General features: G+C 36.2%; 1 protein-coding gene across 2 annotated transcripts in view; it reads left to right on the top strand.

Annotated features, from left to right (window-relative positions):
- nek7 (NIMA-related kinase 7) overlaps positions 1 to 17,431 on the top strand; it is a 64,983-nt gene that overhangs the window by 24,943 nt on the left and 22,609 nt on the right. For both annotated transcript variants that reach the window (XM_052539283.1, XM_052539282.1), the window contains 5 exons: positions 515 to 652; positions 3,661 to 3,723; positions 7,113 to 7,223; positions 9,797 to 9,905; positions 15,683 to 15,790. In XM_052539283.1, the coding sequence (XP_052395243.1) occupies positions 515 to 652; positions 3,661 to 3,723; positions 7,113 to 7,223; positions 9,797 to 9,905; positions 15,683 to 15,790 (529 nt within the window). The remainder of the gene's footprint in view (positions 1 to 514; positions 653 to 3,660; positions 3,724 to 7,112; positions 7,224 to 9,796; positions 9,906 to 15,682; positions 15,791 to 17,431) is intronic.

Genomic DNA, 17,431 nt, shown 5'->3' with positions numbered 1-17,431 from the left:
ATCCTCGGGTAGTTCGCCATGACATATTGCATTCCACTGTCTGTCACCTCCAGTTGCCAGAACGTTTGTGGAATTAAAGTTTACACTCGAAAAGCCTCTAAAGGTCAGAAGGCTAATTAATTAATTTATTTGCTCACACCATCTCCACTAACTGGTCCAGCATAAGTCACTTCAGAAGTAGGGATGTTACCACTCGCCTGATTCATCCAGATAGTATACAGCAAAGATTCATGTTGTGCTTTGGATTCAAAGTGGATGCTTTGTTGATTCGTTTCCACACTCTCTCGCCCTGACACATCGCCCTAATGACACCTTTCCCAGATGCCCTCCAGAGTTTTCTTCTTTCTTGGCGTATAAACAAACACAATCATGGAGTTTGCCTGGCAATGGCCGATCTGTGGGGACATGTTTGGTTTGTCGTTTTAAGTTTACGATGAATGAAAAGCACAAATGAAAACTGTGTGATGTGCATTTCGCTTTCTTGAAATGTTCTTGTTTTGTTCTTCACTTTCAGAAAATCCAACAGGATCTGGGCTATAACAATTTAGCCAATTTTCACATTGAAAAAAAGATTGGAAGAGGACAGTTCAGCGAGGTTTATCGAGCTACATACATGCTAGATCATACACCAGTAGCTTTGAAAAAAGTGCAGGTAAGAACTTTTCATGCTCTGTGTCTTTATTTGTGAAATATGTATATTTTACAGTATCTCTGCAATGAAATGTCTATGTTTGTTTTATGTCAGTTAAGTCTGGTGTAAACATTCCATTACTTTCCATTACAAAAACATTTTTCATTTTCATTTCAAAGCAAGTAAAATAACTAAGACTAATAAAAAAAAATATAGATAGTGAGTGAGAGAGAGCGAGAGAGAGAGAGAGAGAATAACTAGTAAAAATGACAAAACAGATATACATATATATTATATAATTTTTCAATGTATTCTTCATATTTTGGACAATGTGTTTGCTCTGAAATTGCTTGACAATGCCATTTTTAAATGTCGTTTTAATTTATTAAATTATTAAATGTTAATATTGTGATTAAATATTTACTGTGTATTGATTTGCAATAATTTTTATTTCACAATTTAATAATGTTGTTAAAGGTGTCGTATGTAGGATTGACAGCGAGTGGTCAAACTAAGTATTGCAATCCAAATTAAAAATATTGGAGAGGGTTTATTTCACCCGGCTCCTCCTCCTCAGACTTGACAGCGCGTGGGTTGCCAGATTGGCGACACCAACAGTAACGAGCGCACTTGATGATGAATGAAATTAAATATGCTGTTTTCCGCCAACTGGCAACCCATGGTGCCGAAATACAATTGGGTAAACTGACAGTGGACGGGTTTCACAAACCAAAACAGAGACTGACTTCCAGCCTAGAACACACATTTTCGAAAAAGGATAACTGACTATAGCATTGTTATTTCAGATAAACAAGTAACATATTTTTCGTACTATAAGTCGCACCTAAGTATAAGTCGCATCAGTCCAAAAATACATTATGACGAGGAAAAAATATATATATAAGTCGCACTGGACTATAAGTCACATTTATTTAGAACCAAGAGAAAACATTACTGCAGACGGTAATTTTTTCTCTTGGTTCATTTCTATTTGGTTCATGTCAAAATAATTGCAAATAAATATATAGGAATATTTGGTATGTGATCTGATTCTAATGAATGCTGAAGCATGACGCTGCTTTGAGAGATTCATGTTTGGATGGCAGTTTGTTGTAGTTTGTTACCTTGATTTATTTGTTCTGCTGCAACACATGATTATACAGCTGAAGGAAATTGTAAACATTTTTTATGATTTAATCCAAAGTTGTTTTTTTGGGGAACATTAAATCAGAATGAGCATAAAAATATTACACTGTAAAACATTACTGAATTGACTGATTGGAAAGCACCAAAACACTCTTTTTATAGAAGCAGCCATTAATACATTTACAAAATTTAGTTTAAACGGAAGCAGGCATCTGATTGGCTTTTTGCGCTGATAATCACGATTGAATCGGTTTCTTTTTCTGCCATAAAACATATTCATAGACATAGCCAGCACAAAAAAAGCTCCACATTTTCCTCTGGATGTGCAGAGCAGACGTGCTGGAAGAAATAATTGGCAAACTCCAGATTAAAAGACTGGTGCCCGGTTACCATCGCTTCTGCTTTCTTAACACACACAACAGTCGACTCTATCACTACCACTGACTTTATTAACACTAATGAGGAGCCCACAAACAATGGACATTTTTGTATATGCCATTAAAAATGACAGGTAGTGACAGTCTTTATTCAGTGAATATTTCCCATAATGCAGTTCATTCATGCCACTTGTTGTGTTCTCATAGTATTGAATTTAAAATGCTAACTTTAGAGCTCCAGTTACATAATATTTCATACTTATTGCAATGCAGATTTTTGGAGATCAACTATCAACTTCAATCTCTATGATTTTGTACGTGGTTCAAAGCTGTCCGGTTGGAAGTCCACTATGGGCAACGTTTCCACCTTTTGTGATTAGGATAATTATTATAGGAGATGTTTCCTGACGCAAATGTTGTGCAACCCTGATTGCACGATTGGAATAATGTCATATTCGGACTAGTTTCACTCTCTTTAGGTTTCAAAGTTTTTTTTGTTTGTTTTTTTTTTACTTTTGCCTTGAGATGCTCATAACATTTTCTGTTTGCTCTTTACACTTGATCAAAACAGTGTTTTAACAGATACATCGAACATACTGTCGGCATAATCAGCTTTGATATTCGAAAACAGCATAAACAAGCTCGTTTTACAACAACTATGACATAAGTTAAAGTCAGCCCGTTATAGCAAAATAAATTATCATCAATGCGAGCATGAAACTTTTATTTGAAATTTAAATAATAACAAATATTCATGCAATTGTATTTAAATAGTAATACAAAAATTAAATATGAGATAAATGTATTAATACAAATAAATAAGAAGTATATAAATATTCATTTGTAATAAAAAGATAAATACATTTAAATAAATTAAATGTATAATAATGTGTAATTTTAATAAATTAAAAGATAAATAAATACATGCAAAGACCAATACATTAATCAATACAAATAAATAAATAAATGAATAAAATAGAAGTGCAAATAAATACAGAAAATCAAAAGATAGAAAATATAGTATTTAATTAGTAACTAAAGTCAAATTAATTATTTGAAAGATAAATTAATTAATATGGTTAAATAAATATTGATTTGAGTTGCAAGGAGGAGGAAAGCATGAAGTGATAAGACTACTAGTACTGGTTAAACTGGTTAAAACCAAGTGCTGTGATTGACCAGTTAGAAGCATTTAAATGTTAAGTACAATTTGAAGTATTTTGGACAAACATTAAATAAAATTGGATGACCTAAAAATGAGCTCTGTCTTCTCGCACAGTTTTCCTGAGCCATTAACACAGGTGAATCTGGGAAAATAGGGACGCTTGAGGCTGCAGGGGTGTAGATGTGGTGGGGCAGGAGTTTGGGGGTCCTGGGTTTCAGTGAGACCCCCTCCTTCTTGCTTTACCACCCTGTACCAGTAACATTTTTTGCTTGCTTTTTCTTTTTCTGTCTTTATGTCTCTTACTCTTTTCTCTTTCTCTCTCCCTTTTGATCTTTTGATAGATATTCGACTTGATGGATGCCAAAGCTCGGCAAGATTGCATCAAAGAAATAGATCTCCTGAAGGTAAGAAACCAGAGAAAAGAGACCGACACCATGTGCTGCTATTAGGATCTCTAAAGGTGCCTCTGCCGAGACCTGATACCAGAGAAACAGAGCGAGCGAGAGAGAGAGAGATTGATCTGGATTAGACCTTCAGCTCTTTCTCCCCACCCCTCTCTCTCTCTTTCTCTCTCTTCCCCGTTCTCTTCTCGCTTTCTGTTGCAGAACACGGTCCTTTTTGTGTCGTTCCTTTAGGCCAAGATTTTTTTATTTTCTTTGCAGTGCCACAAAATACTGTTTTTCGACAATAAGCATTTAAGGCAAGCAGTTTTTCCACTTTGGAATTTGTGTTCATTTATTTGGGCACAGAGACTTAAATATGATAAATGGCTTTATATAATTATCCATATATAGTTTTATTCATTCATTATTAATTATAATAGTAATAATAATAATAATAATAATTTTTATTATTATATTATTGCCTTCACATTTAAAATATGTATGACTACTTTTTTATTATTTATGTCTGTGTATTTATTTTGAGTATGCAGGTAACACTACAATATAAAGGACATTTAGCACGTTCTCCCAGGAGTCATTTGATGTTTCTTAACAAGGTTTTTTTTTTCTTTTCTAATAAAAAATGATTTCATCAAACCACCATCAAAACACCTTGAACAGGCTGCTGCTTGCGGTAGCACAAGCACTAACGAAAGTTAATGACAACTCCAATAAGAGCTGACGTCTAGCTGATCTGAGGTGTCTGGATTCTCACTCTGCTCTGTTGTGTCTTTGAATCGGTTGTCGGATAAACCTTCCTTGAACACACACACACACACGCAGGCGCACACACTTCTCTCGGTGTTGTCATGCTAATTGTTTTGGCTCTGATTGCATCCATTGCGGAGCCAATTCTCCATCTTCTTTGAGACGAGATAATTGCTGCCTTTTTTCTCACTGCTATTTTTTATATGCTTGTTCTTTTGTACTGTATATACAGTAGTTATCTTACAAAAGGGCTGTTCACACTTACGGTGATCTCCCGCAACAAAGTGACCCAAAGTCATGTGTTTTCTACAAAAGTTGACGAATTTCGGCCAACTGGGTGGCAGCAACGACAAAGTTGAGAACTTCAAATGAACTTCAAAAACAAAGCTAATGATTCAAAAGGCTTTGTCTTTGCCCACATGCTGGATATCATCGACTTCTGAACAATTTTTGTGGCAACTGACAGTAAAGTGACCCGGCGACCTCCAGACTCTTTATGAGAATAGAGAAAGAAGCAAGGTGGTACTTTCAAGCCCCCTGAGATACATTTATTCCCACTGGAGGAAGCGGAGGTGGAGGGTGGAGAGGTCGCGTTGCTAGCGGAGTGATAAAGGTCAACGTCACGCTTCTTAACGACACTTTGCCAATCGAATGCGCTCGGGTCAGAGAGTACCACAAATCTGGTCTTCCTACCATGTTACTCCTCCTCTTCCTGTCTCTCATTCCCCCCTTTTTTGTCTCCTTTCCACATTAATTTATACTCTGGTGCTAATGAATTCAGTCATTATAACCAGCTCTCCTCAAGCCACTAACAAGCCGTTTGTATAGAACACAGGCTCATGCCTTCTACCTCAGTGGACAAAGCTGGGGGAAAATAAGAAAGAGTCACAAATCAAAATAATGAGGGAAACCGCCCCTCCCCGGCCTATATGTCTATTTGTTTTTCTGTCACTTTGAAACCACTCCCGTTTCCCATCGTAAACAAACGTTCACTGTTATGCAGAAATGTTTTGGTCTTTACGTTCAGAAATCGCAAACACTTGTATCATACCGATTTCGTAACCGCCCTCAGTTGATTTCTTCCTCTTATATTGCAGTCCATTCGAACCCTCAACTATTAGCATTTCAAGACTCGAGAGGAAGCAACGGGATTGCGAAATCACTAACAGAACGCACAAGTGTGGCTTCTCATAATATAGTTGTCATTCTAATTGGCGTCATCGTAAACAGAGGGTTGGCTTAATATTGTTCCCAATTGAAAACAAGAGTGAAATTATAGTGTTTAACGTGATTAAAGTCAACATCATGCTGCGTTTCATGTCCGCCACATTGGATGTGCCAGCTAAGGGGGAGCAAGAATGGGGTTGACACACTCACTGAAGCTGTGTGATCCAAAAATACATCTAACGAAAGTCACAGGATGGCGACAGAGGCGTGCACGTCCTCCCCTATATCAGCGTGGGGCATGAACATTTCTTTAATAATCCCCTCTGCTGTGTCACAGCGCGTAGCGTGGGCACGACACCCTCCCACTCACGAGGGTCTTTGCCTGTCTCGATACACTTGTTTCCTTTTATTTTGCAACCCCCACCCCCACAACTGTCTTTAGTGCAAGAACCGAATGCAACTTATTGACCAACCAACAGGAAACAGCCAAAAGCTGAAGGCTTGGGCGGAGGGGACCATTTCATCTGCCAAGCACTGCTGCTGGCTAGCCTACAAAAGCAATTTAGTGCTTTTGTTTTCCTCTGTTTATTAGCTGTTTTTTTTTTTTTTTAGGACAATCATCACTTATGCTATTGCTCATATTTAAGAGATGTGAACAAACCCATCTCTCTTAGTGTTAAACTTCATCTTACACTGTTTGTGCTACATATGTAAAGGATATATCAAAGCATGTGGCTTGAGCTGTGCTGTTATTGTCAGATACATACTGTACATTTTGCCTGGTTGATGATGAAATCTGTTGGACATAAATTAAATGAGTGCACGGGCCAAGTCTTATGCAGGGACTTCAAGATGGGCTTTTTGAATTTGGAGCACCCAGAAGACCATTTGTTAAGAACATAATTTAAATTGTTTTAAGATGTTCAGAAGGTAATTAGAGGTAGAGCATTGATGTCTAGATTAAAATGTTGTCTCACTGATGATGTATTTTTGTAAAATAATATATATATATATATATATATATATATATATATATATATATATATATAATTGAATAATAACTATATAATATTTATCTATGTTTATGTGTGTGTATGTATATATACATACCCACATACAAATGCACCCACACACACATTATTTGACTGGACATTGTTGGAGTTTATTTAGTTTATTTAATTAAATTTTATACCATAATTAACACTTCACAAATTATTTGACAACCCTAATTGTTACCCTTTTTTCAGTTTTTTTTTTCTGATATTACCACAGTAGTCATAAATGTGTTCCATTCAAGTCATTTGATTTTGAAGAGAGCAGACTAACTCTAATAATATCACGTTTACCTTCATACAAGCATCTGCTTTGGTTTGTGTCGCAGTCTTATTTGCAGGCTTTCCTGACCCACAGAGTCTTGTTAATATTTAAACAGTCACTGACATTCTGCCATTCTCCTCTGTCCCTGTTCTACACAGCAATTGAACCACCCCAATGTAATTAAATACCACGCGTCATTCATTGAAGAGAACGAGCTAAATATAGTACTGGAACTCGCAGACGCCGGGGACCTCTCACAAATGATAAAGGTAAGGACACATGCCGATTTGTCAGCGGTTTCCTTTTTCCTCCTCCAGAGTATTCCCACCATACCAGCTGCTAGTCTACCGACCAAAGGTAAAATGATATACATCCGACCATGTTTTAAGATACCTTTGCTTATGTTACACCAATCGTATCATGCAGCTTCCACACGTTCGATTCGCTCAGTCATCCTGTTTCCTCCTGACAACCCTACAGCTCGCATTTACAACCTGATGCTCCACATTTAATGGTCTGCATGTAAAACCCCTCACTTCCAAATCTCCTCCTGCATAAATCATTACCAGCACAAACAAAGCGTTTGCAGTAGAATTGTGTCAGTAAATGAGGAACAGGACAGATTCGTGTGATGATGCCTTCGACATATGCATCATAATGCACGCTTGCGCAAATATCCCGACTTCGGTCTGCTCCACCGCGCCGCTGGATTTCTCAGCCCTTCTGCTCTGCAGAGCTTTAATTAGTTTATTTTTTTATTAAACAGTGCAACTCCAAAGGTGTATACAGCAGCTAATCCGCTCAGCATTATACGAACGAACATTGAACCATATGTAAAACAGAAGCTTTTTATTCTTTTTGAATTTTTTTTTTTGTCAACCCCTCCCTAGTTCTCTCTGTCCATCTCGGAATTCAAATGAAATCAAATGGCCCCTTCATTTGCATGTACTTACAGAATATTGCATGTGCCGTGTTTGCTTTTTAAAGGCACAGAGGGGGCTGCCGCTCTCCCTCATTGACATCAAACAGCCCTCTGATATGCAAATAGAAAGGCAGGGGAAGAATAGATCCACCAGCTTTGTTTGGATGTGGGCCAAGGTTTTCTGGGGCTTGAGTCCGCTCGCTCGCTCACCACCGTTCTGATCATTTCTGCGAAGAGGTACGAGTGAGGACGATGCTCAAAATGACCAGAGTGAGCATTCGCCCAGTGATGTAATACGTCGCACTAAAATAACCTTTTTTGTTTTGTTAAACAATTCCCAAACTCTTTTAACTGCCTCGACAAGAAGGTTTACTTCATTGCCGGAGCCTCATTTATTGAGACTGCATGTGAAAAGGTCATAATTACGGAGTCGTTTTGACTAAGCAAGCTTCATTCTGTCTTAATTAATAACGTAACGTCATATTAGTTTCTGCTTTGAAGCGAGGTCGTGCACTCGTGGACCTCTAAAGCAACTGCGCTGGACAACACCGTGCTAAAAGCTTAGAATCACTGCAGAATTTTAAAAAGGATAATTTGATGCTGTATCCCACTCAGTGGTATAGGAGAATAATAGATGTTAGCTTGATTAAGTACTGAGCAGAATTGTCAGTGATGCTAAAACATCTGTTTAAAAAAAAATAAAAAATGGTGTGCTCTGTTGTGGAATAGGTGAAATGTAATGCCAAACACACTTGAAATCTGTGTTTAAGAGAAACCAGAGATGATTGGTCTGTGCAAATATGTTTTTTAGTGAAAATCCCACTATATTAAAAACATGTTAACGTTTAAAAGGACTCGGGTTGGGGTTTTTTGTCAAATTTTTCTCCGTAAAATCTTTCTTTCGATAATTTTACAGCAGTCATGGAAAATAATTGTGCAGATATAAAAATGTTAAATCCTTGAATCATATATATTTTATCTGATTTATGAGCAGATTGTTTGAGTTGGTGCTTTGAATTAAATTCATTGGTAATTCATTAGAGAATTGTTCTGATAATGGATTCACAAAGAACTAGATTGAAAGTCACGCCACATTATCAGTGTTAGAAATACAATGAATGTTTTACAGTATTTTAGTGAATTTAAACATATATACACACTGCTGTTCATTTGTTTAAATAAATAAACATGCAGAATGATTTCTGGAGGATCATGTGACACTGAAGACTGGAGTAATGATACTGAAAATACAGCTTGGAAAAATGGATAAATAATATATTGACCATGTATTTTGAAATAATATTAATAAAGGTTTGAAATTAAACTGTGATCTTTAGCATACGTTTTTTGGCTAATTAATACTTTGTATTGACTGATAGAATCACAAATATCAGCCAGTAACTACTATGTTAAGATATATTGTGCATTTGTAATGTAACGATCTTGTTGCCGTTATTAAAATGCATTGTATCAGATTCATGGAGATGTTTCTCAGTGCTTGTTGTGCATCTTGAAAGCCTCCCCAAATGTTTGTTTCCCCATGAGGCTCCTGCTGTACTCACAATTTTCAGATGTTTTCCATTGCAGTTGCTTCAAATGAAAAGGGAAGGAAAGTTTATTGAGGGGTTTCAATCTAGTGCCTGCATCAGATTATAGTCGAACCCAGAGCCCTTCACATTCATGGTCATCCTGTTGTGCTATTTTTAGAGTAGCAGGGGTCCATGCTGAGCTTTTAAGACACTTTACATATTAAGACATCGTAATTCTTCAAATGCTCATTTAGGTAGGGTGAACAGTTTGACTGCTAAACATTTAAAGTAAAATGTTGGTGTTCTGGGTTGACGAAGATTGCATGTGTCTATGAAAAGTCTATGCTGTCATCACAGCATAATTATTTATTTATTTGTTTATTGCCTGCAGCATTTCAAGAAACAAAAACGGCTGATTCCTGAGAAGACAGTATGGAAGTACTTTGTTCAGCTATGTAGTGCACTGGAGCACATGCACTCCCGCCGTGTCATGCACAGAGGTACACGTGCACACACACACACACACACACACATCTAGTGACATGTACATGTAGAAACAGGCTTTTAAGGGAATTTTAACAAAAAAAAAAAGTTACCCTTTCACTGACTCTTAACCCCTTTGCGTGCAAACATCGCTGACGGCCCCAGTTTATTATTGTTTCACTTTCACAGCACATTAAACATCACTGTCTTACTTCATCTGGACAAACTGTGCATCAATGGAAAGTTTAAAGACTCAAGCTTCGATATTTGACCAATATTTTGATAAAACATTGTTGCAGTGACAGATATTTAGTGATTTATGTCAGGAGTGCAAAATAATAAATCCGTATTATGCCACATTTTGAATAGAAATTCACAACTCACTCATATTCAGTCACGTCAAGAGCGGTTTATTTGTGTTCACATAGACTCACTGAACAGCGTCAATAAGGATTTACAGACCAAAGATGCATATCTGCGGAGATATATGGATATATTTACTGATGTTTACTTCATATTTCTTCAGACAGAATCGTCATTACTATTCATTTTCCACGGATTTACGCGATCAGATGATAAACAGCCTCTCCCAGCGATCTCTGTGTGCGTGCAGTAGTCACAGCTCGTGCGGTGTGTGACTCAGACTCTGATTGGGTCTTTCAAACGTCAATCTTAGAGTTTCATATCTGGACACCGCCCCATCGTGTCACATGCTTCCTGCACACTTCCTGGTAGTTATCTGGCCAAAACAACACTAAAACACCTCTGTACACACAAAATATCCGAATAATAAACCCGCGATTACGATAGTAAAGCTTGGTATGAGAATTTCTTGAGATCTGGGGCGTTTTTATAAAAAAAATCGAAAATGTACATCGGAAATGCTAACTTGTGCAGCGATGAAAAAGGCTACAAATAACATATTTTTAGAACAGTAAACGACCAAATTCCACCCCTGATCGCTAAAGGAAGTTATTATAAACACTCGATTGGGGTTTAAAGTGAGTTTTGAGTAAAAGTGTACTAATAATTTCATAAATTGTCAGATGTAGCTTGATGCTAACGTTAGCACCAATGCTACTAATAGCAGGTGCTTTTCTTCTTCATAATGCATTTTTGTCTCAATAATTCACGTAAGGTCGTAAGAAAATGTTTTGTTGTATTTTTATAGTAAGACTTTTGATAAATAAGGGCTAAATGCAAAGAGAGACTGAAGTGAGATCGCTGCTTTGTTGCTTTGTAAAGCCTGAAAAACCACAATCAAGGCTAATAAAGGTGGAATAAAAACAAAAGAATAATGATAAAAGAATAATGCAGATAATGTGTCATACTTGGCTGAGGTGTGAAAGAACCGTTTGGTGAGAACAATACAATCATGATTCGGGCAGTTTTCAACAGTTAAACATACACAAAGAGCACAGGAAAGTTTACATGTGAGATCTTACAGAGATGACAAGGGCCATAAATCAATCTGATTAGCCTTCTCTAAAAACACACATGACATGGCCTTAGAAAATATTTCATAAAATTCACAGTTTTACGATTCGAATATGAAATTTTTTATGAAGTCTTGGAAGACTTGTGGCCTTAGCTACACTGTGTTTTCAAACTCATTTCCTACATCAAAATTTTTTTAAATACATTTAAAACATATGTTTTTAATATATTTTTTTTTTTTTTATGTTTGAGCTTATATATCTCTATTATCATAACAGTCTGAGTGATTCTGATTCCTGAACAGTAAACTTTAAAGTGTCAGCTTTGTGAACAAAGGTTGATTATGTATCTAGTCATAAAGAATCATGAGCAGAAACCTTTTTATTTTGGGTATGTAATTTCGGTCTCCATGCCAAAAAAGGGGGGTTACTAGTAAGGGGTTAAATGAATAGTTCACCCAGTTTTTCTTCATCTGAACAGATTTGGAGAAATTCAGCATTCCATCATTTGCTCATCAGTGGGTCCTCTGCAGTGAATGAGTGCCATCAGAATGAGAGTCCAATCAGCTATTTAAAAAAAAATCACAATAATCCACACCACTCCAGTCCATCAAATAACATCTTAAGAAGTGAAAAGTTGCATGTTTGTAAGAAACAAGTTCATAATTAAGGTTGCAATTTTAAACAGTAACTTCTTGCCAAAAATACAAATCAAAATACAAGTCCATAATAATACCAGTGGAAAAAGTCCATCCCCTGTTGTCCTCTCACATCAAAATCCACTGACATATATGTTTAAAACCATTTGGAATGTTTTTACTTGTAAACAGTGCTTGATCTGTGTATATTTCTCTCCTGAATCAGACAAGGCAACCTTTTCACTGGAGTAAACAATATTATGGATAGGGGACTCATGTTTTCGCCAGAAGCAATGGTTAAAAACAATTTAATGATGGATTTGTTTTTTACAAATATGCAGCTTTTCACTTCTCAAGATGTTATTTGATGGACTGGAGTGGTGTGGATTATTGTGATGTTTTTATCTGCTGTTTGGATTCTCATTCTGACGGCACCCATTCACTGGAGAGGATCCATTGGTTGAGTCAGTGATATAATGCTGAATTTCTCCAAATCTGTTCCAACGAAGAAACACTCGTCTACATTAGATGGGTTGAGGGTTAGTACATTTTTTGGCGAACTCTTCCTTTACAGTTCTCTTCCTGCTAAATTTTCTAGACTAAAAATGTTATTTTTTTTATTCCCCATTGCAATAGTGTAGCTATGTGTAAAGCACACAATCCACATTACCAACTTGAAAAAATATTCAAGATTCCTGATCTTGTGAATTCCTATTAAAATTGTTGGAAATTTGGCGGCAAAAAAAAACAAAACAATGAACACTGGTAAAGTTGAAGTCTGACAGAAGATGGTTAATAGATGGATAAATAAATGTTACCATGTATTTCTGTAAACCGAATTTACAATTAAAAAACTCACAATGATGTTCATCAGGGTGGACAAGTTGCTAAAAGGTTGATGTCCATGTGTTTTCTGGTGAGGAGAACTGTCTTTTTCAATATTGACTAGTCGTTGGGTTATCTAGGAGATAATTGTGACTAATCTGAAGTTTTACAAAGTTCAACTGTCAAAACAGTAAAACTACCAAAACAAATCTAAATAAAAACATACATGTATAAGCTGGTCAACCAACTTATTATACAGGTTCATCTCAATAAATTAGAATGTCGTTGAAAAGTTTATTTCAGTAATTCAACTCAAATTGTGAAACTCGTGTATTAAATAAATTTAGTGCACACAAACTGAAGTAGTTTAAGTAGTTTGGTTCTTTTAATTGTGATGATTTTGGCTTACATTTAACAAAAAACCCACCAATTCACCAACATCATCTCAACAAATTAGAATATGGTCACATGCCAATCAACTAATCAACTCAACAACAGCAAAGGTTTCCTGAGCCTTCAAAATGGTTTCTCAGTTTGGTTCACCAGGCTACACAATCATGGGGAAGACTGCTGATCACAAGGAGGGTAAGCCACAAACATTAATTGCCAAAGAAGCTGGCTGTTCACAGAGTGCTGTATTCAAGCATGTTAACAGGAAGTTGAATAAAAGGAAAAATTATGGAAGAAAAAGATGCACAACCAACCGAGAAAACCGCAGCCTTATGAGGATTGTCAATCAAAATCAATTTTAAGAATTTAAGTGAACTTCACAATGAATGGACTGAGGCTGGGGTCAAGGCATACAGACGTGTCAAGGAATTTGGATACAGTTGTCACATTCCTCTTGTTAAGTTACTCCTGAACCACAGACAAAATCAGAGGAATCTTACCTGGGCTAAGGAGAAGAAGAACTGGACTGTTGCCCAGTGGTCCCAAGTCCTCTTTTCAGATGAGAGCAAGTTTTGTATTTCATTTGGAAACCAAGGTCCTAGAGTCTGGAGGAAGGGTGGAGAAGCTCATAGCCCAAGTTCCCTGAAGTCCAGTGTTAAGTTTTCACAGTCTGTGATGATTTGGAGTAAATGTCATCTGTTGGTGTTGGTCCATTGTGTTTTTTGAAAAAAGTCACTGCACCTGTTTACCAAGAAATTTTGGAGCACTTCATGCTTCCATCTGCGGACCAGCTTTTTGAAGATGCTGATTTCATTTTCCAGCAAGATTTGGCACCTGCCCACACTGCCAAAAGCATCAAATGTTGGTTAAATGACCATCGTGTTGGTGTGCTTGATTGCAGTGCCACAAACTGATCACCTCCATGCCACGTGGAATTGAGACAGTAATTAAAGCAAAAGGAGCCCCTACCAAGTATTGAGTACATGTACAATAAATTAACATACAATTCACAATTATTAATATTTTTTCGTATTGGTCTTATGAAGCATTCTAATTTGTTGAGAGTTTTGTTAAATGTGAGCCAAAATAATCACAATGAAAAGAGCCAAAGACTTAAACTACTTCAGTTTGTGTGCATTGAATTTAATACACGAGTATCACAATTTGAGTTGAATTACTGAAATAAATAACTTTTCCACGACATTCAAATTTATTGAGATTCACCTGTGCAGTCATTTGACCCCCCCACTTCATCATCATTGTACTATATTGTATGTTGTGAAGAAAAAACTCGTTCCACTTCCCATCTGCTTCTCATCAGCTCAGAGACGATACTCTAAGGTCTTTGCTATGCACAAGCTTGACCAGACACACTGCAGAGCTCATTGCATCAACCTCTTGCCATTTGAAAACAAGCAAGATGACGCAACTGTCCATGGCGACCGAGACCATCTTCTCCAGTTCCCATGAATTTATGCAACTCTTGCCGAAGTATTGTAACATACAAGACCTGTGTGAGTCTGTGTATTAGCAGAACTGGTAAAGGTTACAGCAAGCCACGGGTTTACATTTCAGATCATTTCCCTTGTTGATTGTAAACTCTTGGCGGCAGTCAGTTCGGATCTTGTTCTTCTTAACCACCTGGCCTGTATGTATATATTACTGTTGGAAAAGTTCATGTCCAGAGGTGTCTGACATCAAACACGAGCACATGCTTCCAGAACCGTTGTGTATTGGCTGGTCTCCTGAAAGTCATCGTGATGCATAATACCTTGCTAATGCTAACCTTTCCGTTAACCTTTCTTAAACATTTCCTAACATTTATATAGGCCATCAACAGGTTCTCACACAATCTGCAAAGATTTGCAGTTTTCCGCAGTATTTGAATGCGTGTCATTCACAAAGTAGTGTACTTGCCCCTTGTGTTTGTTTAGGGCTCAACAAAAAGTGCTGTGTTGCCTCTGAAAATCGTACCACTATTGATCTCTCACATCCATTTTTTGCACAAAATAAGAATTATGTGTGTGTATGTATAAATTTATATATACACATACATTTTGTAATGTGTATAATTTAATATCTCTATAATTTATATTATGTATATAATGTTATAAAATAACAACCAGAAATCAGAATATCATTTAAAATTATTTTTTTATTGTTATTTTGTTATATAAATATAATATAACATGGGGCGTTAAATATTATAGAATATTTATATAATGCAATATAATATTTATATAATAAAATAACTAGTACAATAGAAATAATTATTGGAAGTATAAAAATGAAAAATGCATAATTTTCCTCTGTTTGGGACATTAAAAATGTTGGTAGGTCACATAAAATCAAATCAACTGACCTGACTGGGCCAGCAGAAGAAAAAAAATCCAAATTGTTAGTAACAGCTCTATTAACCTTCATTGTACAAAAAAAAAAAGGTTGCAGATTTAGTTTTGTTATGGTGATCAGTCGTTAAAACTCTCATTTACTCTCTCTCCACAGACATTAAACCCGCTAACGTCTTCATCACAGCCACTGGAGTGGTGAAACTGGGCGACTTAGGCTTGGGACGTTTCTTCAGTTCCAAAACAACTGCAGCTCATTCTCTAGGTAAGCGCTCCCGACTCACACCTCCTTGTCTGTTTCTTTCTGTCCTTCATGGAAAATGGGAAAATGAGCATTGAATGCAGCAGAAAAGGACCTTTAATTACTCAGTAGAGCCCGGATGTGTTTCATTAGGGCTGGCTGCGAGCAGAACCATGTGTCTGTTATAAAAAAGCGCCTTCCCGACGGCCCCTGGGGCCAGTTGAGAAAAAAGCATGCCAGCGGCTGTATCCATTTCATTGAGCAGTTGGCCTTTCCTGTTGCCTTGACCCCATGACCCTGCTCCGCACATATGATGTCTGGATGAGGACAGGGTCTTGAATCCCTAACTACGCTAGGCCAGGACACCCTATGGTGACAGAGCAACTTTTGGCTACGTTGCCCGAGGAGGAGCTGTTTTTTTTACACGCCTTATATTCCTGATGACCTGTTGTTCAAAATCTCATTTCAACAGTATACAAATTAGTTAACAGCTTGTCTTCTGCTTTATAGCAGTTCATATTGTAAAAAGATTCTTTTCACCAAGATCATATTGTTGGTGACATTATCATAGGTCTCCATTTTGGATATGCATTAGGAAATGCTAGTAAGGTCGATAATCAATGTTATTGTTGGTTATATTTGAAGAAGGAATATATATATATATATATATATATATATATATATACACACTATTTATTTTTTATTTATCCATCTTTTACCATCACTTAACGCTCAGTTATTCAGTTAAAAATACTAGTAATTTAATAACTGTAAAATATAATCTTTAGCCAAAATAACTTGTAATTAAAAATCGAATTATCTATTTTTCACCTTTTAAATTATCTGTTTTTACTGACCATGTTTTATATATATATATATATATATGTATATATGTATGTTTTTATTACTAGTTAAAATTAGTTTTAGGATTTTTGTCTACTTTTTCATTTTAATTCAAAATAAAAATTTTCAAGAATATTTCAATCTTTTAAAATATTCTAATAATTTTTATTAATTATTTATATTTTTTTGTTTACTTTGTGATTATTTTTTATATTTATTATACTACATTAGGTTAAGTGGAGAACTGTGGACCATATCTATGGTCTAAAATATCTAGAGACGATCTAGCATTATGCCAGTGAGTTTTGATCATCTATCTGACTGACTCAAGTTTTCCTTATAAAATGTGCAAATGAACTTAAAATATGTATGACAATTTTTATCTAATTATGTTAACTGGACTGTTTCTACATTTACAATTGATAGGCTGCTGCTGACAGGTTACAGTAAACACAACACTGTTAGGACACAAGAATAGATTCTAATTACTCCCTTGTATTCAAAAACTACAATATGAAACGTATATAAATGGCATATATTAATCCAGTATGTATATGTGAAATGGTCATCTGTGTTTAGGAGTATAACATTATGTATTATAACAGTGCATGATGACTATAATGTCGACAAATAAGAAAAAAAAAATGTTTAGCAAGTGTCTATAAATAGCTAAGTTTGCAGCATGTCTTACATTGCAAGCTTCCAGCATTCACCTCAACTGCAAACAACACTTGAGTCTAGAAACGCATTAAAAGCTGAACTCACAGCGCCCTCTACAGGATGCTCCGCTCCCTCGTGCAGAAGTCCGGATTTTTAGGATAA

Source organism: Carassius gibelio, chromosome A22 (assembly GCF_023724105.1).
Source record: "Carassius gibelio isolate Cgi1373 ecotype wild population from Czech Republic chromosome A22, carGib1.2-hapl.c, whole genome shotgun sequence".
Taxonomy (NCBI): Eukaryota; Metazoa; Chordata; class Actinopteri; order Cypriniformes; family Cyprinidae; genus Carassius; species Carassius gibelio.
Note: the sequence above shows the minus strand (reverse complement) of the source record. Positions and strands in the feature narration are given on the sequence as shown.